This window comes from Pan paniscus, chromosome 13 (genome assembly GCF_029289425.2).
Source record: "Pan paniscus chromosome 13, NHGRI_mPanPan1-v2.0_pri, whole genome shotgun sequence".
In the NCBI taxonomy this organism is placed as follows: domain Eukaryota; kingdom Metazoa; phylum Chordata; class Mammalia; order Primates; family Hominidae; genus Pan; species Pan paniscus.
In genome coordinates this window covers 65,195,014-65,219,064 of record NC_073262.2, presented here as the reverse complement: position 1 = coordinate 65,219,064, position 24,051 = coordinate 65,195,014, and the positions used below count along the sequence as shown (strand labels likewise).

The 24,051-nt window shown below is 34.8% G+C and overlaps 1 protein-coding gene across 2 annotated transcripts in view; it reads left to right on the top strand.

The window, feature by feature from the left end:
* KCNH7 (potassium voltage-gated channel subfamily H member 7) overlaps positions 1 to 24,051 on the top strand; it is a 481,586-nt gene that overhangs the window by 319,577 nt on the left and 137,958 nt on the right. For both annotated transcript variants that reach the window (XM_034954383.2, XM_003820933.4), the window contains exons 4-6: positions 7,832 to 8,260; positions 13,232 to 13,252; positions 21,233 to 21,447. In XM_034954383.2, the coding sequence (XP_034810274.1) occupies positions 7,832 to 8,260; positions 13,232 to 13,252; positions 21,233 to 21,447 (665 nt within the window). The remainder of the gene's footprint in view (positions 1 to 7,831; positions 8,261 to 13,231; positions 13,253 to 21,232; positions 21,448 to 24,051) is intronic.

Below are 24,051 nucleotides of genomic sequence, written 5' to 3'. Positions count from 1 at the left end.
AATCTACGTGAAATATCGGGGGTGAATTTCACCCGGTATCTGGCTGAATTTCCCCCGATAGAGTAAAATACATTATTTATTCATTAACAATGGATGTTAATGAATGCCCAAATTGGTATATCCACACCAGAGAGCCCCCATGTGGGTATCATTTGGAAGATTGTGTTACCTAGCAACACCCAATCAGGGACAGTCCCTATTCATACATACATACAGCATTTGGGTAATTGGTGTCTGTACCATTTGTGTTTGGAACAGTCCATCAAGAGAGTATCTGTTTATGTGATGACTACATGATCATCCATGCTCAATTTTGGTTAAGATGTTATCACTTTCACAGGACTTGAATGGACTTTTTAATTTGACATTTACAAAATGAAGAAATCTATCAAAAAGAAAGTATGGGTATTGCATGCATTGATTTATTAAGCTGTTATTTTAAGCACATAGAAACTTAATTAGGTGTATATTATGCTGCTGTGTTTGCTTTCATTCCCAATCCCCTCTCACTGAGAGATTTTAACCCTAAGAGGCTGAAATCAGTCCACCATCTTGTCCTGTCTTCTGCCCTATCTCCCTTATCCAAATTCATGTTTCTTGCTTCTTTGCTCTTGTGATGACCCAGCCAGATCACAAGCAGTGTCCCTCAGATATTGTCAACATTTGCAAACATGTTTACAGGAGTGCTGTTTTGCTGCTGCAGCTCCTGTAATTGTTCTCATGACCTGCTACAGCACTGACTTCCTCCGACCTCCACTTACTGCCTTTAACTCATAACTTACAGATTCCAATTTGGTCCTATCCTCATTGCTCACTATAAGATCTTGCTTTTTCTTTGGTATCTAATACCCTAGGAAATCTCACAGGATTCTTAGTCTTTCATGGCATTACCAATCGGATCTGCTCCTTTAAAGAACCTCACATCTAGCTTCAAGTTTACTAGGTCAGTAGACTCCCTGGTGATCTTTTGTTATCACTGACACCAGGCCTGCACTGGCTACAGTGGCCCATTTGTCACCCACTAATCAGGGTAGCCACTTGGCTAAAACTGAGTTCACATTGAATGATAATCTTTCCCGGTCTAGCTGCTATCTACATCATTCTTTGACAATATTCTGAGTTGTTCTACCAGCTCATAGGCAACGTCATATACCTTCCTACATATGTAGGAGTAGGAGTAGGAGAGACTCATGTCCTTGCAGGATCCCTCTATGAAAATTTTCTTCCTAAAAAGAAAAGGCAGCTATGTTAGTCATTATCTCTGTTTATCCCACCACATTTTTCTTCTCTCTCTGATTCAGGAGTAAAAGTCGTGTTTCTCTGCAAATCCAGGGTTATGTGGTTGGAGAAAATTCTCACACTGATTTTAAGGCTTCCAATTTAATGTCAGGCTTGTAAGTACTCTGACATTAGAAGGATACACAGATACCAATTCACACATCCTTATTTTGTGTGATAATAGCTGATTGTAGGCTTAACTCAGATCATAATTTTTTCAGGCCAAAAGATGGCTATATTTCTCTCTCTGTACTGGACACTGTGGCCCTAAGCCCAGACATCTTCCTTAGGGCTGAGACAGCCCAGCTGCTGGAAATACCAGCTGTTGCAGGTACACTGCTGCCCCTCCCTGGAAATTGTAGTTTAAGGCAGGAAACTACCTTATCCAGCATTATGGCCTTTGCCATGGTGTGGCTATAACCAGTGACTCATAGATACAGGGATGCAAAGGCCAGGTATCCTGGCTTCAGTTTGGCAGGACACTGAAGGGGCTATCCCTGCATTTGAGCTCCAGGAGGACTGGCCAATGCTTCAGCTCCATTTGAAAATCAGTTTAACTTCCTCTTCTTAATCCTGCCTTTTTAATAGCCATAACCCATGAGAGTACTCCCACAATAAGCCTTTTCACAATCTACCTTCAGGAATCCAATCTAAGATACCCTCCCACCACCCCAACCCTTTGTGAGGGGACAGATCTCTGCTTATGACCTTTACAACAAACCTTACTTTACTCCCCATACAGATCCTCTCCTGTTTCATCATGGTGTCTAATTTGCTTGACTACTTGAACTTAAGTTTCCCTCTACTTTTCAGTCCACAATTCAACCTAGCAGAACCAAGCAGGAATAAACTGCTTCTAATTATATTTAATTGGGTTTTTGCAGTAAAAATATGACATAATCAAGGTTCTAAGAATTTATAGAAATGATGAAAAACTGAGTGAAGGAAATGATTGGAAATTTGCAGTTGTATTGTGAGAAAAATCAATGATTGAAAGTAGATGGATAATTTTGCAGAGATTTTTTGTTTTTCCACAAGAAAATGATTGTTTCTAATATCCCTATATGTAGTCTTAAGTTAGAAGAATTGGTTGAAGTCAAAAGTGGGTGTCATAGTTTTCTTCCAAACTGTAATAGATGAGAATCAATTCACACAGGAAAGAAGTAGGGAGAGAGAGAGAGAGAGAAAGAGGGAGAGAATATAGTAGCAGCAGATGGATGAGGTCTTCTCAAACTGGAAAAGTTTAGTAAAGCCAATTTCTAAAGCCCCATTACCATAGGAAATAGGTTATAAATGTAGTTGTTATCATTATAATTTTATGAGAAATGTGACTAGCACAAATATGTAAGCAAATAAATTGAAAACTAAAAGGAATATCAAGAATCAACTAATCTTAGGGGATCTTAGGGGAGGTCAATGTTGAAGGGCTTTGGTGGGAGAAGGGTGAGTTAGTTATTCAACTTCTGAAATCATAAGCAAAATTGTGTGTATGCATTTATCTACATTTATTTCAAAGAGAAATCAGGATTTTCATTAGATTCTCATGTAGATATTTATGACCCAAGAAAACACAAAACCTTGGGTAAAACTAAAATTAATCAAGGAAACTGCTGTTTTATGCTAACCTGACGTGAATTTTCTGTATGAATTTGGCAAAATATTTAACATTTTTGCATGTATAGATTAAAGTGATAATTATAGACTTTTCACAGAGAAAGATGATGGGAATATCTATCTTTTCTTGGTTAAGAACTAAAAAGTTGTTAGTTACATATGCCAGGATTGATGAAGATGCCGCCTCTAAATTTATATTCAGCATCTTCACAAAAATGACATGTCCTGAGAAAGACATTATAGTAGTAGTTAATTATAACTACTATAATTATATTCATGCATATTAACAACTATATGCCTTCTTAGATGAAAAGGATGTGTTTAAACAAAATTATAATCATGTAAGCAGTTTACCAGTACTTGTAATTCTTTCTGGAAATGTGTAAAAGTATGTGCAAAACTTTATTCTGTTTCTCTTATTTCACATTTATTGAGCATTATAGTAAATAGGTTAAATAGTATCTATTTTAATTATTCAAGTTAGAAATCAAATATAATAAAATCTGAAGACTTAACTTACAAGGATGATTTTCAGTGTTAAGATCCATAACAGGATTACACTCATCTATGTTTTATATTTCATGCCTGAAAGTGCTGGCATTGAGCAAAATTCTCAATGTGCATTCTTTCCGGATGAACTGCAGTTAGACAACTAAATCTGTAATGCAATATAACATGGTCCTATTAACCTAGTGATGCAGAAAAGACCATCTGTACCACACTGGATATGACTAAACTATAGGAATAAACTAAATGCCTATGTGGTAATTAATTTAAGAAAGCCAGTGAATTGTTTTTTAAAGGAGGAGTGTAAAGTAAATGATGAAAAATTAATAAAAGTAGTCATTGACTTTCAATGCATCGTAATAAGCTTGCAGAATTGATTTGTAAACTGCTTTAAAACTCAATTTCATGTGCATTAAAGACTAATCAAATGACTTCGATGCAGTTCACTGATTTTCAACTGGGCAATTACTTGAGCATATAAAAGTTATTAGTAGAGATATGTAAGAATGCTTGCAAAACAGTTGTCAGGATGCACTGTTACTTAATCTTATTTGCGCAGATTGGTTACTCTTATCTTTGTCTTATTAATCCAGAGTTTAATGTTGAATGTACTCGTGGTTTGTCTGCACATTGTCATGTCTTTTACCACAGAGAGAAGTAGTAGAATGATGGTTACCAGAGGATAGGAAGGGTAGCAGGGTACGGGGTGGGGGATAAAGTGGGGATAGGTAATAGGCACCAAAATATAGTTAGATAGAAGGAATTAGATCTGGTGTTTGGTAGCACTTTAGAGCAACAATAGTTAACAATAATTTAACAAATATTTCAAAATAACTAAAAGAGTAGAATTGGAATGTTTCTGACACAAAAAAATGATAAATGCTTGAGATGATGCATATCCCAATTACACTGATTTGATCATTACACAATGTATTCTTGCATCAAAATATCACATGCACTTCATAAATATGTACAACTCTATATCCATAATAATTAATAATAAAAATGTTTAGTTCTATTACAATGATTTGTGTCACTATTAACTGCTAGACCACAAATGAAAGCTTATAATAATAAATTGGCCTTCTTAAATTCTCAAATTTTCTGTAACAGGTGTTTTACATAAACTTCATCAATGAGTTAAATCAAGTAGAGAGGACATGGTATAGAGTTCACCATTTTCCATGAACTATTGAGCTCTACTCAATCAACATTTTTTGTTAAATGTCAGTCAGTACAATTCCAGGAGGTTAAGATTCTCTAATTATTATGGCCAAAGCAATTAAATATTCTAGTTTTCCTACAGTCAAAATTGAGCACATTCTGAGTTCAGTTTAGAATCTGTTTGTGAAAATTCATTTACCATGCCAAGTCATTCAGTCAGAGCTGGGACTCAATGGTAAGTAAGCAAAATAGCCTGGGGCCCTGCCCTTCTGAGGCCTATGGGCCAGTCATGGAAAAAATGGTAAACAGAAAATCAACAAGTGCATAATTATTAACTGTGGTGAAAACTATGAAAGGGGTGGTAACCTGTTCAGAAGGAAGGAAAAGCTTCCCCATGAAATCACTTTGGTGCTAAAATCTAAAGGATGAGCTCAGTAGGTGAAGTAAAAAGGATCAAACAGAAAGAAGCCATGAATCTGAAAGAAGCACAGACCTCCAGGGGAATTAAAATTCCATATGACTGGATTCTAGAGAGCAAAGAACAGAGATGAAGCTGCAGGATGGAGAGAGTTTCGTCTTCCATCCCCAAAGAGAAAGTTATTGGTAGCAGGGGAGCACAGGGGAAGGGTGGAATTGTGCAATAGTTTATATAATCATATATATTAATTTTTCTTTCTTTAGAGATAGGGTCTCTCTCTGTCACTTAGGCTGGAGTGCAGTGGCTCAATCATAGCTAACTGTAGCCTCAAACTCATAGGCTCAATCTATCCTCCCACTGCAGCCTCCCGACTGGCTCGGACTACAGGCATATGCCACCATACCTAGTTTGTTTTTTTTTTTTTTTGTAGAGATGGGAGTTCTTGCTATGTTGCCCAGATTCATCTCAAATGCCTGAACTCAAGAGATCATTGTGCCTTTTCTTCACGAAGTGCTGGCATTACAGGCATAAGCCCCTGTTCCCATCTTCTGAATTTTTTTAAAGATAAAAATTATTATTTTTAAGGGTGGACAATAATGGTACAAATGTGAAGAGTGATAGCATTTTCTTGCAAGAAATTATGTGAACCAGTATAGTAGCTTGGAAATATGTAGGAACAGTGAAGATGAGAGAAATGAAAACAGACATTCAGGAGGTGAAATCAATACAATTAAGGGATTGATATTAATGGAATATTGGGGATGAGTGGAAGAGAGAGAACAGTATCTAAAATGGTCCTCAAGTCTCAGGCTTATATGACTGGATGGATTGTGATGCCATTCACTAAAAAAAAAAAAAGAAAAGCCTGGGCTTGGAGGGTCAGATTATGAAACTGGACTTGTTATAAGATTGTAAGGTGTCTTTCAAGTGGAGATGTTGATGAATCTATTAGATATGCAGGTTTGGAACACAGAGGAGAGGTCTGGGCTGGAGATAAATATTTAGGAGTCATTGGAGTGAAGACAAAATTAAATATGTGCATGTAGAAAAAAAACATCCACTGGGAGAGTATACTCAAAATGGAGAAATGTTCATGAGTTTTGAGAGTGTTCTTCCATGTTTTAGAAGCATCTTCAGTGCATTGAGGAAAAGTTCATAGTAAATATATTAAAAATAATGGTGTCTATGACATTTAAATAATATAAGAAGGTAGTTAATATTGCAGCCCAAAGATTTAAGTTGACTGACCATAAGGTCAGTGTGTAATTGTAAAGCCATGGATGATGTGGACCTAGACTACTGTGGGGACAATAAAAATGACAATCTTTGCATTTTCTTGTAAATCATACTTAGAGAAGCTTTGGGTTACAGATTATTGTTTGGATACTTTCTCCTATGTTTTTATGTTCTTTGAGGAGTGGAAGTTTTACTTTATTAGTTTTTTTAGTTTATAAACAAATTCATGCTTGACATAAAAAAAGATATATAAAGAAGAATGCATACATTATATCTCCCTTCTTCCAAACCCACCCACTGAGCTAGTCAACATTAAAAGTTTGAAGCTTTTATGCAACATATATGAACAAATATAAGCTTTTGTTTTTTTGATGAAAATTATGTGAACACATGGAGTTTAAACTTGCTTTTTTTACTTAACGTTATATTTGAGCAACCTTTTAAAGAATATCCTAGGATTCCAAATAATAAAAATGCCATAATTTATTCAGTAATTCTCCTTCTAATGGATAATCCAATTGTTTCTAGTTTTTATGCCTTTGCAATATCCCATATGTGGATTACTGAGTCAAAATAAATGTATATGTTTTTTCACTTTAATAGATATTGTCCAAAGACTTTCCAAAGAGTTTGCAGCAATCTGCAATCCCACCGCCAAAATGTCAGAATGCTCCCCAGCATTCTTTGCCAGCACTAGATGTTATGCTTTCTTTCATTTACTGCAAAATTGAAGACTAGAAAAATTATATCCTCTTGTTTTACTTTGCAGTTTTTACTACTAGTGAGTTTATATACCTAACAAAGTTTAATATTTTAATGTTATATTTATTAGTTAATATTTTAATTTTTAACATCTGCTCTTTAAAGTTTGTATTTACTTGTCCTTCTGTGCATCAGCCACTCTGAGATATACATAACATTATATGCCATACTATCCAATTTCGGAGCAAAAAAAAAAAAAACAGAAAACAGGAAAAAGAAATCTTTACCAGTACAGTACATCGCTCTTTAAAACCAAAAGTCTTTAAGAATTCCAGATGGAATGATAAACCTCTCATACACAGTTGACCCCACTTTTCCCACCCAAACTCGACTCACAATATTATTCAATACAAATATTCTAAATATGCAAGGTCTATTCTTTACCTCACCTCACTTCCTTCCTGCCTGTTCCAACACATTAGCCCCCCATCACCCATACATGTATGTAGGCTATACTCACTCCTGTGTCTATCCCTGGACTTATGATGCCTTAGATCATATTTTCTTAAAACTCTGTTCATCCTTCAATTTCCCTAGAAAAGTGGATGTATAGTGGATTAATGTTTTTATTTTATTAAAACTAAAAGTCTCATGTCATCAAAATACTTTTATGTCACTGGTGTGGATCTAATCATCAGAAATATGATAAAATTATTTACTGTTTTCTTGCTACTTATATCATACTTCACATTGGTCTCAGAGAAGTTTTCTACAATATCCCCTATTCCAACTATAACCATTGATTCATAATTATTTTTACATGGTGTTTAAATATGAGTCAACAATGTTTGTTTTTGTTACAGGATATATCATTTGCCTTATAATAATGCTCTCTCCTGTCTCCATTTATAGGGAAATTTTTTGGGTTCAAATTCCCTGGTCTGAGAGTTCTCACTTACAGAAAGCAGTCCTTACCACAAGAAGACCCCGATGTGGTGGTCATCGATTCATCTAAACACAGTGATGATTCAGTAGCCATGAAGCATTTTAAGTCTCCTACAAAAGAAAGCTGCAGCCCCTCTGAAGCAGATGACACAAAAGCTTTGATACAGCCCAGCAAATGTTCTCCCTTGGTGAATATATCCGGACCTCTTGACCATTCCTCTCCCAAAAGGCAATGGGACCGACTCTACCCTGACATGCTGCAGTCAAGTTCCCAGCTGTCCCATTCCAGATCAAGGGAAAGCTTATGTAGTATACGGAGAGCATCTTCGGTCCATGATATAGAAGGATTCGGCGTCCACCCCAAGAACATATTTAGAGACCGACATGCCAGCGAAGGTATGTTTGATTTTTTTTTAAATGGAAACATATATTAATGGGTAATAAATGATTATTTGCATATTGTTTGAAATTTCAACAATAATCTCTGTGCATTGGGGAAAGAAATGTGATTAAAGGCTATTAAAAACCTGAGTCCTACACTCAGAGTTGTTACTTATTTCCTCTTTGAACCCTAGTGAGTAATTTAGTGTCTTCTGGCTTCTTTATCTGTTTTTCTGAAATAGTATGATAACCATTATCTGCCTACCACATGGAGTGTTAATTAATTAATGCTTATTATAACATGTGCTTAGGTGATGAACACTATCATCTCAAACATAGTTAATTTTGCTGCATTTAGCAAATGATCATGCCCTGGGAAGAAAGAATTTGTGCCATCAGAGGGCTAGTTCATTGACCGACTCTTTCCAAAGGGAGCAGCATAGGAACTGTGATGTACTGAGTGATCAGAAAGCTGTAAGCTGACAGGGGTGCAAGTTAGGTAGGATGAAGGGGAAAAATTTAAAGGGAAAAAAATCCTGAAAGTCCTGATCTCAACAAAAATCGACTTGAAAAGCAAATCAGAATTTATTTCTCCCTGGCCTCTTTGAACATTATGTTCACATTCTTACATTAGCCAGTAGTGAAATTAAGGATCCTTAAAAAAAGCAGTGGCAGAAACAATTTATCATGAACATGGTAATTGATAACATCGGTTAAGTACTTACTGTGTCTGAGGCAATGTAAGTGCTTGATACACATTAAGTCTCATTTTACTCTCATAAGAAACCCAAATTAGGAATCATTTCGAAGCCCTATTTAGTAAGTGAGGAAACAGAGGCTTAACTATGTTAAATAAATAACATAAATAACTAGACTAAGGTTACAGAGCTAGTCAGTGTCAGAGCCCGGCTTCAAACTCAGGACTGCCTGTCTCCATAGTCTACAATCAAATCCATGCAATCTTTTTCCTCCCTCACTCCTGCTCCTCCATGAAACCTTGCCATAGGAGGAGTCTGTTGAATCTCTTGACTTTCCCCAGGGAGTCCGAGAATCAAAGTTCCTGGCATGGGTACATCAGATCCGCTTTTCAGATTCCCATAGATTTGGTTCTTGAGAGACCTGCTGTCCAGGCTACTGCTAGTTTTGTCTTTAAAACATTAATTCTTAATGTGAGGTGTTAGGCACTTTGTCAGCTGATCACACTTATTTTTCCAGCCTCATTTCTAGCCCCAGCAAGACTCCCCTCCCTATTACATACTCTATTCTACATCTGCACAGATATAATTTGCCTTTTCCCAAAAATGTAACACGTGTTTTCTTGCTTCATTACTTTGTTATTCCTGGAATACTCTTCCCTGCTTTGTCTCTCCTTACACTACCACTCAGCAGCAGGGACCCATTTCCCCCTTCCTAAACCAGAAGAATTAAATCATTTCACACTCGAGTGTGCAAACCAATATTTACATATAGTGTAGCATGGATTGCATTTTATATTTATTGTGTATTATATGTCTGTCATTCTTGTCAGATATGTAAGCAAGCAATTATGTTGCTGTGAGCTCCTCCAGCATAGGCACTCTGGCATAATGAGCTCTGCACCCTTAGTTTCTAGCACAATTGTCTACTTCATGGCAGATACGCGATAAATATTGGTGTAACATTGAGAAGACCATGTGATGTTGAGGGGACTGTGCTTGCGAGTTCTGTTTCAAAATCATGCAGATCAGAAAATAATGAGTTATCTGGTCCATCATACTCTGAAGTTAAATGAAGTCTTAGGAGTAAATCATATAGAGGATCTTTATCTAAAGTACACCATGAAGTAGAGAAGGCAGAAGAGGTGAAAGGAAGAGTTGGCAGGAAGAAGTTCAAAGAAAGATAAATCAATAGCTCAGAAAAAGATACAAGAGCAATTAGCACATCTATTTTAATCTGTGGGCCAAAGAAGGTCAAAAGGAAAAAAGAAAATACAAGGCCAATTCCCAAATTGGATAATCATCTAAGGCCATATCCCATTTAGTAATGGCAGGCTCAATATTTCCTGACAGAATGAAACCGCTAGAATTTGATCTTTGATCAGTGAGTCCTGTGGCTAAAGAGCAACGATAAATTCAGTACGGTAATTCAAATGACCAGCATATGTTTTAGTGAGTTTAGTTAGTGTAGTCACTTTTAACAATCATACTGACTTTTCAGAAATTGCCCTTTCAGAGATTCCCTAGAGAGATCCTGACTTATAACAGTAGTATAGTAAAATTCAAAAACAACAAATTTGAAAATCAAACTGATACATAATCAGTGCATTTTACTGACTTAGCCTGTGTTTGGACAGTGGTGCTGAGTAGTTTAGATTAGATTTCTTGATTTAACTTCATTGTTTTTAATTTATATGATATCCATTTAGTGCACAGTTACTGATACAATTATGAGAAAGAATGATTTAATATTTTTGGATTTCTCAGTACGGGTGCTATATATAAACATTTGGTGCTAAGATCATCCTCGATTTTTCCCCCTCACCCAAAGTAAGCTGTTATAAAAAAAAAATTACTTTCTTACAGATTATGCTAGAGTCAACATGTGACTATAGATTGATAAATTCAGAGGGTATTTTCTACTTCATCTTTAAAGAAATTTTAGCTACAAAATCACTGATTAGCAAAAAAGAAACTACATGCCCTAAGACTTTATAATTTGATATATTTTAGAAATAGAGCCATTGATAAGGAAAGATGGAAAACTTTTAGAAGTGATTTTAGTTTTATGAATTCATGTAACTGATTAACAGGTGAAATCATGCACAAGATTTCAAAGTCGGGTTGTTGTCTCCTCATTCAAATAAATAAAAATGTTCTCCTGTACAGGCTATCTTCACAGAACTTTAAATATTTTGCAGATATATTAATGAATAATATTTTACCTTATCCTCTCATTTAATCCACATTATCAAGTACCTTAGAACCATACTTTTCAAACCATCTTTGATGAAGAACCAGAATTTTGTTTTCTAATTCATCACTGACCAATACATTTGTGAAGCCAATAAAAATGTACTACTGGAAAAATAAAATGTAAAAAATAGACATAAAATATAAACCCCAATTGTTTTATTATTAGATTAATCAGACATGAAATTACTCTGCCAAACTGCTACAAAAGATTCTAAATATTTACTCCAATTTCTGTACTTGCATTGTCACGGAAGAATAACAAGCAGATCTCAGCTAAGACCAGTGCACAAGCCACACTCTGCCTTGGAAGGTCAAAGCTGTAATAACTATATAATGTAATGTTTTGTTAGTTTTCTTGGAATTGGTAAATCTTTACATATAATTTTTAGGTTTGATAAGTACAGTTATAATTTATAACTACTTGCAAGCAGTTGCTACTTTACTAATGGTTTTTGGACCCAGCTTCCGACAGACACATTCATTCTGAGTAATCAAGATCTCTTCCACTATCTCTATTTGTTTTTTGTAATTCTCTCAAAGAGGAAAGGGAGTTGTCATCTAAGGCCACAGTTTTATTTGTATATCTTTGTCCAATGCAATGTCTACGAGCAATTCAATATATCACATTATTAGAATTATTTCAGTTGTAAGCTTTGAAATTATTATGATATATCCCAAGATTTTAAATGGGCACAGTGTTAGCGTAGATATCAACAAAATGCTGAACAGATTTTTCAAATCTTGGATATATTTGAATGGTTTTGATATGACAGTGACATTTATTTTAAGCAAGTGTGTTTCATAGCTAGTAATGCATATTTTGTTAGTGGCAAGTATGCAACATTTAGATAGCTGATCTCAAAATAAATCTGAAAATATTTAACTTAGATTTTAAAAGAGCCCATTTTATTACAAATAAAATTTTTCAATATTCTAGTAATTACACTAAATTCATTGTGACAACATTAACAAAAATGTTTACATTTTTTAAAACAATCTAATCTTTCATTTACTTCTTGCAATTATTTTTGCCTAAGAATGACTCTTTCAGTTATATTTGCTATTTTTAAAATATATATTGAAGAACATTTGGAGGAGGGCAGTTAATAAAATTGTGATTAATAATGTAAGTTGGAGCCAGGCAGAGTGGAGCCAGGCAGACTGGTGTGGTTGTAGTCCCAGCTACTAAGGAGGCTCAGGCATGAGGATTCTTGAGCCTAGAAGTTCAAGTCCATCCAGAGAGATATAGACAGACCTTGTCCTGAAAGGAAGAAAGGAAGGAAGAAAGGAAGAAAGGAAGGAAGGAAGGAGGGAAGGAGGGAAGGAAGGAAGGAAGGAAAGAAGGAAGGAGGGAAGGAGGGAAGGAAGGAAGGAAAGAAGGAAGGAGGGAAGGAGGGAAGGAAGGAAGGCAAGAAGGAAGGAGGGAAGGAGGGAAGGAAGGAGGGAAGGAGGGAGGGAAGGAGGGAAGGAGGGAAGGGAGGAAGGCAGGAGGGAAGGAGGGAAGGAGGGAAGGAAGGAAGGGAGGGAGGGAGGGAAGGAAGGGAGGGAGGGAGGGAGGAAGGAAGGAACTGTTATCTTAGAAACATTTTCCTTATTAACATACTAGGTTAAATTATATGCAAAAAAATACTTAACATGCAAAATGTAGAGTCTTCCTTTGAGTATATTCTAAGTGATAGTTGAGGAGACACTAAAATTGGCTGTTGACAAGGTTGAAAGTTTTGTCACAACTGCAGCAGCTGGGGAAGTCTATTTCCAAACTGTCATAATTATAAAATCTGTACTTTGGAATCCATTTAAATTGAGATAAATGCTTCACATATTTAAATAAGAATGTATATTATGACAGATACTATTTTTAGTATATGCATGTTACTTGGTGGAATAGTACAAAATGTTAATTTCAATTAAAGAGAAATTTTCCATCATATTCTGATTTCTCTGATTGTTTTTATACAGGTAATTCAGTGTATATAATATAATTTTAGTCTTCTTTTTATATTTCTCTTTTTTTATCCTTATGTGCTCAAAACAGACAATGGTCGCAATGTCAAAGGTAATGTACAAACTCAAATTTCACCATCTGATGTTCAACGTGCCCCTTTACTCGGCATGTTAACTTGCCTGCTGTATGCCCTGTTCAGTGCAACATCTTCGTGCTGCCCTTAGCTATTTGGGGTGCCTGGTGGAGACATCATGGCTTGATTTTGCTACAGACATTGTTATTTCTCTGCTGTGTCACCAAAATGATCATGAGCTCCTTTTGCCTGCAAGAATTATAAGCCTAGGTTGACAATGAATACTTCCTAAATATTTAAATCACTTGGAAAAACACAAATATCAAGCTAAATATATTCTGATGTGACAGAGGCACAAAAGCCTATTTCAGGAAAACAAAAATTTTGAGTGCAAGATTAAATAAAATAAGCAAAGTGCTACATGACAGCATCACTTCACTTGTTCCTCTTTTGTTTCCTCAAAACTAGTTTCACGTTCCTGGATGGCAGGGGGTATGGTTTTCAGCTTACTGTAGTAGTAAACTATATATGCATGACAGTTGTTTTCTATTTTTCTCTATTATATTTTAATCATTTTAATTTTGTTCCCTATTAGTCTGAAATCACTGGCATGACCTACAACTACCATAGGGTTATATTTAACTGGGAATACTCTGGATAAATTTGGATTGGGCTGAAAATTTGGAATTCAATTCTGTTTTCTACTATATCATAGTAGATACAAGGATCACAAAATATGATAACCATATTATTATCATCAAATTGAAAACCATTGGGATTTGGTCTTTCAACATAGGCCATGCATGCTGCTGTGGGTGTGCAAATGGTGATTGTGACTTATTTTGTGCATGTGTGTTGCATGAACACGTCTCCACCAGTAACCGTCATTACTTAGAATTCACTGTTTTGACCACTCTCTCCTATGTCACTGGTACACTGACCACTGTGCAATTTTGTATCTTGATTTCTCAATTGCTTCCCTAAAATAATTCAGAGCTGGTGATGGTTATGAATTAATAGCGCTAGGGAGCAAAAATGTTTGGTCAGCAACCTAGGGAAATTTGAAAATCAGGGAAATTATGACAGTATCCCCCCAAACCCACCCCAATTTTATTTTGTAGGCACTTTAAAAGGGTCTATGCAGGTTGACCCCAATAGTGGGATGGGATTTCACCTACATCATTGTTCTTTTTTTTTTTTTTTTGACCTGTCCACTGTGATTTCTAAATTAGTGTCAACTGTGTGTGGTGGTTTGCATTGACATAATTCAGAATGTAACCTCAAGAAGCAGGATACAGATAGTTCTTGCCAACTAGCTTTAGGATTTAACAATTAGCAGTAAATTAATAGGCATTAATTAATTTTCTAGTGATTTTTAAATGTAGTGATAAATGAACCTAATTTTTCTCAACAAATAGAAAATTGGACTTGTTTAACTTTCAAACTACTAGTTCACATATATGTCAAAGTACAGCTATTTTATTTTAGTGTCATAAAACAATTCATTTACTCTCCAAACTTTTTTTCTCAACTCTCTCATTTTTAATAGGAGTAGTCTTTGAACACGGATATTCTTTATTTATTACATAGATTTCAGATTGCTCATCAATTTTACGATCACAATTTAAAGTGTATGGTAGAATCATCAAAGTCAGAATTTGGCATTACAAATATCTAAACCATTGCACAAAGTTTTCACATATTAATACTTAAGAAGTTATATCCCCAAATTGGAGAAAACATTTGCAAACTTAATTAAATTTAATGTAAATTTTCAATCCAAAGTCTTCATTACTTTTTTCAAGCTCTGGTTTTGAAAACTATTAACAATGTTTAAGTGTCTGCCTCTAAGATTTTTCACAAAGCCATTAACATTGCTAATTAGGTACAGGACCCCCCAAGTGTGCATTTTAAATTCTTTTGACTTTGCTTCTATACGAGATCTAAATAAAAAATGCAGGTTTCTACACTGCTTTGTGTACAAAATGCATAATTATAACTAATTATTTCAATATTCAACCAAAAAACATTTTTTGGTTGAATTTAATTCTAATTATTTAATTCTGAATTAAATAAATAACTTAGGAATGTGTTGGTAATGTCTTCAATATCATCTGATTTATTCATGTCAGGTGAGGTATTGGCTAAATACCTTGCACAGGTGGTACATTTATCTCCAGAGGATGCCATTCTTTAACTTTCTCAGGAAGTCTGTGTTAGTGCCTGTTACACAAAGAGCTAACCTAAATCCTTCTTTCTGATATGTATTTTTTCCCCTTCATCTGTCTCTACTGGACAGAGATACTAGCTGACTACTGCTAATCATGATGCAATATCACAGTAAAAAGACAGCAAATTGGTACTCTATCTTTTTTCTAAAACTAATTTCCACTTAATCTTCTTTCTTAGGATCTATTTTGTTTCCCTTTAATAAATTTTCTTAGCATTCTGACTCCTTAAGCTAACATTTCAAAGTTCTTTGTTAAAAGTGTAAACCATTGTGAAAAAGTGGAAAAGTTATTTCAAATAAATTGCACATCCTGCATATACATATGTATGTATTATAATTTTTTAACAACTTCTCTAATATGTGAGAGGGGTACCTAATCCTACCTCCATCACTCATATATTAATTTTTACCTCCAACTTGGTGGCTTTTCTATTTTGCTTTACAAGTCATCAGTAAAAATCTACCTCACTTTCTCTACTTCGTAAATAAGTCATAATACAATTTTGCCCCTTTAATGCTCCCACCTCCTTGCTATCTCAAGTAACCCTGCTTCCCTCTGACATTGGTGTGTTCCATTTCCAATTAGTCTATGAATCTGTCATACGACTCTGAAGTAAAACTACTTTCAAGGTTTTTTACAGCTTTTATCTCCTCTCTAGCCTATATGACTCATAAACGAAATAAATGAATCTAATACAACTTGTTTCTCATAGGCTGCATTGGCCATTACCCAGTATCTTGTCATCTGATAAGGATTTGCAAATTGATTTTCAATGATAACAGTTTACTCCTGCAAATAATATGTCATGCACTGAAACAGATAATATGAAGAAAAATAATTTGATGATTACTTCTTATGCATTTTTCTAAGTGCTAAACTGGTTGCCTTATACTTATTGACAGTGTTCTTTTACAAAGTTTAATTATTAAACACTGCATTTGCATCTTCTTTCATGTTAAGTCACTTGAGGAATTTGGGTTTTATTAAACTTTAGCTAAATAAACTCAGTGCCCTAAGATATATTGTACAAATACCTGATGATTTGAAAACAACCTTTGTCTGTTTGGTTTCCTTCTTTCCTATCACATTTGGCCCTCCAAAATGATTTTTTAAAGTACCATTATTTTTTTAATCTATCAGATGCCCTTAGCTATATTTCCAGCACCATCTAAAAGAAAAACATATTCTCCTTTAGCATCTCATAACTCATGATAAATTTAAATAGCCTCATCGTATAAATTTTAAATATCTTTAAAATTTTTCCCAGTTGTTGCTTTAGCCTCTAGCTTCATGTCTAAATGTAGGTATTTCTTTGTAGTTGGAAATTGGCCTACTTTATGTTTAATCAGACCCTTGAAATATATTAAAGCACTCTCCAGCTGTTGGTTTAGTCTACCTGGTTACCTGTTTTCCACCTTCTCCTAATATATTGAAAAATGTAACCTGGTCATCCATCTTACAAATGCTTCTCTGAAGAACATCAAGTCCACCTCTGTGCTTCTGCGTTTTACATGACTTTCTATTGAATCTCTTATTTCCCTCTATTTCTGCCAATTCATTTCCTTTAAATTTATTTACTTTGTTTTTCAGGTTATTCTCCTTTCTTTCATTAGAATCCTAAATCCCATCTGTTCATGATCACTCTCAGTGAGGCTGCCTTTCACCTTTAAATCCTCAACCAAGGCCTCTCTGAATATAGACTTAGGAGGTAGGAAACCCTGCATTCTGGTCCTTTATTCTTATTCTTTTCTGGCCTCATATTCTGTCCACTTAGGTTTACAATTGGTGAAATAAGGATATTATTAATACCTACCTTAGTTAAAATGTTGAAATTTTTTTCATTTGCATTTAGATGGGCTTAGAGGAATCTAAGCCAACACTGATCATCTTGAAGGCTCCAGAAGTCTTCTGCATTTAAACATCTGCTTTAAAATCAGTAGAAAGAAGCATAATTATCTTTTTTATACAGCATGAAATAAATTTTAAATGCCTTATCTAAGTAGCTTGCACAAGTTATTTTAAGTAATATTTTAAGTTTTGCTGAATTAATTAAAATATAGATTAAAAGAAAATGTGGATTAACTATTTAAGACTAAGAGCCAAAAAAAAAAAAAACCCCAGAATAGAATAAGAGTTTAGAAGATTTTTCTACCTGCAAATAAGAGAACTAAAATAGTGAATGCAATGAAGTTGCAAATTCTGAGGCCAAATTTGAGTATGACATTTTATCAACCAGTTTCTCAATCATATCAGATCCAATGTCTCCTTGTCTCAATAAATATTTTGTTATACTCATTTTCCTATCCTGAAATGGAACTCAGAGATAATTTAACCTATTTCTAAAATATCAACATGATTCCCTAACGGTAATATACAGGAGAAATAAAAGAAAAGCAGTTTACAATAAAATATTTATTTCAATATGTTAGTGTTCAAATATAACTGCACTAGAAAACATAACGCAATAATCAGACATATGAAGAAAACTTGGTTTTAAAAGCATTAAGTACATGAGAAAATATTCCATACAGGTACCAGATAAAATGGTACAGCAGGAGGATAAATGGGCAGCATAATCAAAACCACCATTGGAGTCAAGAATTATATCAGACTTATTTATACATGAATTTTAAAAATGGGAAGTAACTAAAATTTAATTATGATTAATATACCAATATAAACTGAAAAGAAAATAAGGAAGTATGGTATTCTTATAAATGAGCTAGCTCTTGCTTTTAATAGTAGTGTCAAAATGATACCTTCCGTGATATAATGCAATAGTAGTGAATTGCACAGAAGAAAGAAATCCCACTAGATATCAGGGCATGTATTCATCCTCTAATACATAAAAAAAGATCCTGCAAACATGCTTTGTTATGTAGTGAGAAATTGAAGATGGAATGGAAAATGAAATGGCAATTGAGACATTATAGAGAAGTTGTGGCAGATCTCCAGGGAGTTTTGAGAATGAGACTGAAAACCAACAGCCAACCCAAAGACAAATAATAATTACAAGTGTTTCATTTTTAAGAGATAGGTTCCTTTTCATAGTATCATATCATTTTACATATATAGGAAGATATTTATATAAAATATTTTTGAAGGAACTTGTATTAGTGTGATTTTGGTAATTCTCTGAAAATTTAATAATATTTGGTTCCAACACTGATAAAGAAGACTCAAATCTCTTAGCTTACATATTTGCAAATAACAGATCCAAACACAGATTGTAAACTAAATTCTGAAATATTCTATTGGCTACTCAAATGCCATGAGGAGTGTAGCTCTAAGTGGCATAATTTTCCAAAATGATGGACAATTTCTGATAAAGTTCTGAATAAAACAATATATATTCTTACCTCTACATGGAAATTGTAGCTCTGGAAATTTCAATTTATATTAAAATCATGTAAAAAGCACACTGTGGTGTTTATATGTGAAAGTTAGTTTTAAAGCTCAGTTCATGAATAAACAGGCTTTTCACCTTCATGAATGGCCTCGAGGCATGTAAGGCAATTCTTTAAGGCAGGAAAATTGTGACATTGAAATTCTTTCATAATTGTGACAACAAAAAATGCCCCCACAAATCTCCCCCAGAGTGAAATACTACCATAGTTGAAATCACATGCTTATATAAGTGTAGCCAATTCAGAGGAGTTTATTGGCACTGGTCACAAGGGCAATTAAAGTAGATTAACAGTGTCTTTCTGTCTATTAACATTGTAGAATCTGTGATGACATCGATGATCCGTGAATTTAGCCAAATTTTAAATAACTCTGTGGACAATTTGCTACAGAAATGCAGCATAGAGAAGGATGATTAAAAAAGAGAGTGGAAAGATGAGCTTAAGGGCTTTGAATACAATTTAACTACATATTTGATCTCTGTTATCTATAATCTCTTAATAGTATCCCTGTTAGTTAAATAACCTAAGGATTGAAAATAGGACATTAGAGTTGGGGAAAAGACAATATCTGAGAAATCTGAAATCCTAGCATAATTTACAAACTGTAAATATTAAGATATAAAACCTAGAACTCAACTATAGAATGCTGCAGAAAGGGAAACACTATCCTGGTATGCATTACAATAAAATAAATTAGTGATGTGGGCTGGAGACTTCCAAAAAGACCTGAAGAACGGAGTTTCTGTCAGAGAACTATCTGAAGGCTAGATGAATTTGTTGCCACTATTGGCTCTTATTTCTATCTTTGTATAAATAGTAAAGAGAGTTAGGTTCTATACGCAAATGAGAACATATGAGGCGATAAATTCCTGGAGAGCTCGTGACATTTTTCTTCTAGATGGACTTGGTCATCGTCATGGATAAGACTCAGGGAGTCAACAGAAATGCAACTCAAGAAACACAGTATTTGTTAAATACATGAAAATTTATTAAGATTACTTCAAACTTTTATAATAAACAAGTGTAAACTTTTATGAACAAGTATAGTGTGATTTTCCCCCATAGTGACTATGAACAAAATGATGAGCATTGATTTCTTAGTATTATATCTGACCCCAGTTGATTGATTATTGTCCAAAATGCAAAATCTTTAAGTCTAATTTTTAAGTGTTTATACCTTGCTTGATGCTTAAAGTACATTTTGATCCCGAAAATGGGTTCACGTCATTTTGAACAGGGAAAAAAATAACAAAAGCAACTATGCTGCCTAACAAGTTTATTGATGGAATTTGTATGTTTTAACCACTTCCTGGGGCACAAAAATAGGGAGCTCACGATTTTTATAAAATTCTCCCTGTTGTTAATTTTTAAGAGCTAAATAACAGTGTACGTAATATTGCTCATTACACGAGATACTTCTCAGAGAATTTCCTGATTCTCCATAAGCAACAGACAACAGATTCATCCCAAAGGAAGATACAGCTGGTCAGTCTACTCCCTCAACAAAGAAACCAGGAGTCTTGCCACCTTGCCAAGTTATCTTTGTAGGAAAGATTTTGAGAAGCGACTAGGTACTATCAACCCCAGACATGCCCTATTACCTAGCTGTGGTCACTTGTATTGTAAGTTATGTTTGCCAGAGCATTAGTCTTTTGTGGTTTTTAATAGCGCCTTTTTTTTTCTCAGAAAGTGGTCAAGACTTAAACATAAGTGAAAGAAAAAAAAGGATCTAAAAATCCCACATATGATCCAAGAGTTTTCAATAGAGTACACACATTCACACAAAAATGGCCTTTCACCCTCTGCAGTTTTATCTGTAATTCCTTCATCTGGGTTTAACTCTTTCAGAAGCTCTGTGGAGCATCTCATATAGGTAGTGGAAACATATGAAGAGCCTAGATGGCTTGTCACTCCTCAGTGACATAGACAGGGGAGTAACACAAATTGGAGCAGGGTAAACAATCCATTTGGAAATTTCATGGCCAATATGACTTTAACCATAGGTAAGTCCTTCTTAAATAATCCTCAAATTACAAAATGAAATTTATAAGAAATTTTAAAGGTAGAATTTGACCAGTAACATAGAGTGTAGTTTTTTCTTTTATTCTAGCTTTTAATGAAAGAAACTAATTAACAGCTAAATCTGCCATTTGCTCTCTGGGTACACACTTAGAACCCAGTCTTATTCTCAGATACTCACATGCCATTCCATGAGGCCCAAGGTGACCCTAAGCCCTGTGTCCAGGTATCAGCTGGCTGCATTCAGTCACACTCAAATCAGGATCATATTGGTCAGGAATCATTAGCAGGGCATTTCAGAACTGTCTCTTTCTTCTATATCTTCTTATATTACTCTTACACATACTTTCCATTTTTTTAGGGCCTTTTAATCATATCAAGTCAAGCCTCCTGGGATCCACATCAGATTCAAACCTCAACAAATACAGCACCATTAACAAGATTCCACAGCTCACTCTGAATTTTTCAGAGGTCAAAACTGAGAAAAAGAATTCATCACCTCCTTCTTCAGATAAAACCATTATTGCACCCAAGGTTAAAGATCGAACACACAATGTGACCGAGAAAGTGACCCAGGTAGGACACAATTTTCTTATCAATTTCAGCTGTTTTAGAGGTTTGTTTCTGCACCATGAAACATATTCTTTTTCTTGTAAATGACTATCGGTAGAGGTAAGACATTTTTTCTTTGTACTCCTATTTATCTTGAGATGTTGGGTAACTCTCTAATATAACAGATTAATAAAGTTGTATACTATGATTTTATATATTACAAGACTAAGCAAAAATGGGCTAACATGGCATGGTTGCTCCCACTTTCGTAGAGGTGGTTAACCTGCTATTCGTCATGTTTGGACACTTAGTGTTTGGCTGCCAACTCTCACATTATTAAAACATGGTTTTTTAATATAATGGATGTGTCTATTGAAGCTTTAGGGGACTAATTAGCATTTGCTCTGAACTGTGGTATCCTTTTGCACTTACTCTACTAAATAGAGTCAGATCTAAGTCAGTTAACTTGGGGAAAAGAGCTGTCTGAGATGATGAAAAGTCAGTGGAACACCACATTTTATTGGAACAATATCTTATTGTTTTCAAATAAATACTGCAACTTGAACTAGGATGAAAAGCTAGCAGGCGTACTGCTTCAGAGAGTAGATAAAAATGGTTTCTACTTATTATATCAATATACCAACCTAAGCAGTACGTAGCTTTTGCTTACAATGCACTTACATTGTTGGGAATTCATGACTTTAAAATTTGTCAAGCAAGCGGTTCTTCTACAAACAATTTACTCGGTATATTTGCTTAGCAAATCTTTGCATAAACTCTCTATAATATAAAGCCAAGCTTGCCCCCATTCTTTATCCCAAGCATTGAAGTTTTTGAATTAATGAAGTTTTTCTGTAATTGTAATCACTACAAACCACACTATAGTACTGTTTCCAGATAACCTCTTATGTGTGAGCTGAAATAGCTATGAAAAGACCATGAGCAAGTTATAAATAAACCTGTGCAGTCTATATTTATTTGAGATGAGAAATTATACACGCCATTCTTGAGAGCATTTTTTCTATATATTTTAATATTTATGTAGTGAAGAGGCTTTCTTTTCTTGGCATTTCACTTTTCTTAACTTATATTTAGTAAAATGGGTAAATGAACAGTTTACTGTTACGCACATTTTATTGACATCATTTTGATAGCTTTGTGTTTTCCTTTCAATTGTTTTTACTTTAAAAGTTTTATTATTTATAGATTCCTACCATTATATGAATATATAGGAATCAAGAGACTTAAGAGGAGACAGAAGAAAAGTTGGAAATATTAGGATCAGGGCCCTGCAATGCATAAGGGAATAAAATTTAAAGAGAAGCACAGCATGGCAATGGGGACTGTGGCGAACTGTGGAGTGCAGGCCCCATCTAAAGCAGACAGCTGATATGCAGCTCTGTCTAACTGTGGTTAAGCAGAAATGCTTGACCAATTAATGAATGCTTGCAAATCTTTCCATTTTAAAAGAGAAGCTGGAAATGCAGAATTTAAGATAACCTCTTTATTTCTTAAAGTTGACAAATGAAAAAATGCCTTGAACTCTTTTTTAGGCTGAACAAAACACATCTTAAGGCCTGTGTGCAGCCATGTGGGATCTCAGCAAGTCTTTCATGTGCTTGGTCCACCACAGAGGCCACCCTATGCTGCCATGTTCAGCAGATCCACTGTGCCAGGAGAACATGATACACACAGAGATCTGAGAAGCACCTGCTCTGGGGGCTTTCTCAGATAGTGGGACAGGAAACATATATATAAATATCAATAATGAAATGCATGGTAATAAAGAATATTAGGGAGAAAGTTATTCTACTATAAGGGAAGAATTTGCAGGGAAGAAAAAAAGACAGGATTGAACATTTAAGCCAGATCTAGATGGTCACATCAAACTGCGTAGTCAGTAAATTTTAAGAGCATAAATCAGAGTCAAACGGGATTGTGTTTTATTTCAGGCATTTATTGTAGGCCATGAATGCAAGTGGCATTTATTGTGTGACATTAAGGCAAATTTCGGGACTGGGAAACCTTACTTCTCAGAGTTGATATAAGAATTAAATAGAAATGTGGAAAGTGTCCATCCTAGTACTACGTACCATAACAAGCAATGTCAGGTCATTATTATGTTTATTTATATTCTTCTATGATCCCCCAACTCTCCTCACCATCTCTGCAGGATCTCTTTATCCCTACATCACGAGGGCCTTAGTAGAACACCTGGCAGAATGGAGTTCATCAAATGTTTGCTGAATAAATGAGTGCATAAATGGATGGAAGAGTTAGCCAAGGGAAGGGATAAGAATTCCAGGTAGAAAAAAACACAAGAACAAAGTTATGAAAGCAGTAAAGTCCATATGACTTTTTAGAACAAGTGGTTTTCTGAGCTGGCGAGAGGCTAGTCTGGAAAATTTACCTTCAAAATAACACTTTTCTACCTTTTCACATAAGTGCCATGGGGGTTTGAGTAAAATGCAACAGTTTCCATCAAAAGCTTTGCATTTTTTTTGGTCTCACACTTTATCTTTAAAAGCCCTGTGACTTTCAAATTTAGCTTTGTAATATAGAAATATTTGTTTTAACATTTAAAAATGTTTTAAAATATTATTATAGACCTAATGTTTGTGTACCCAC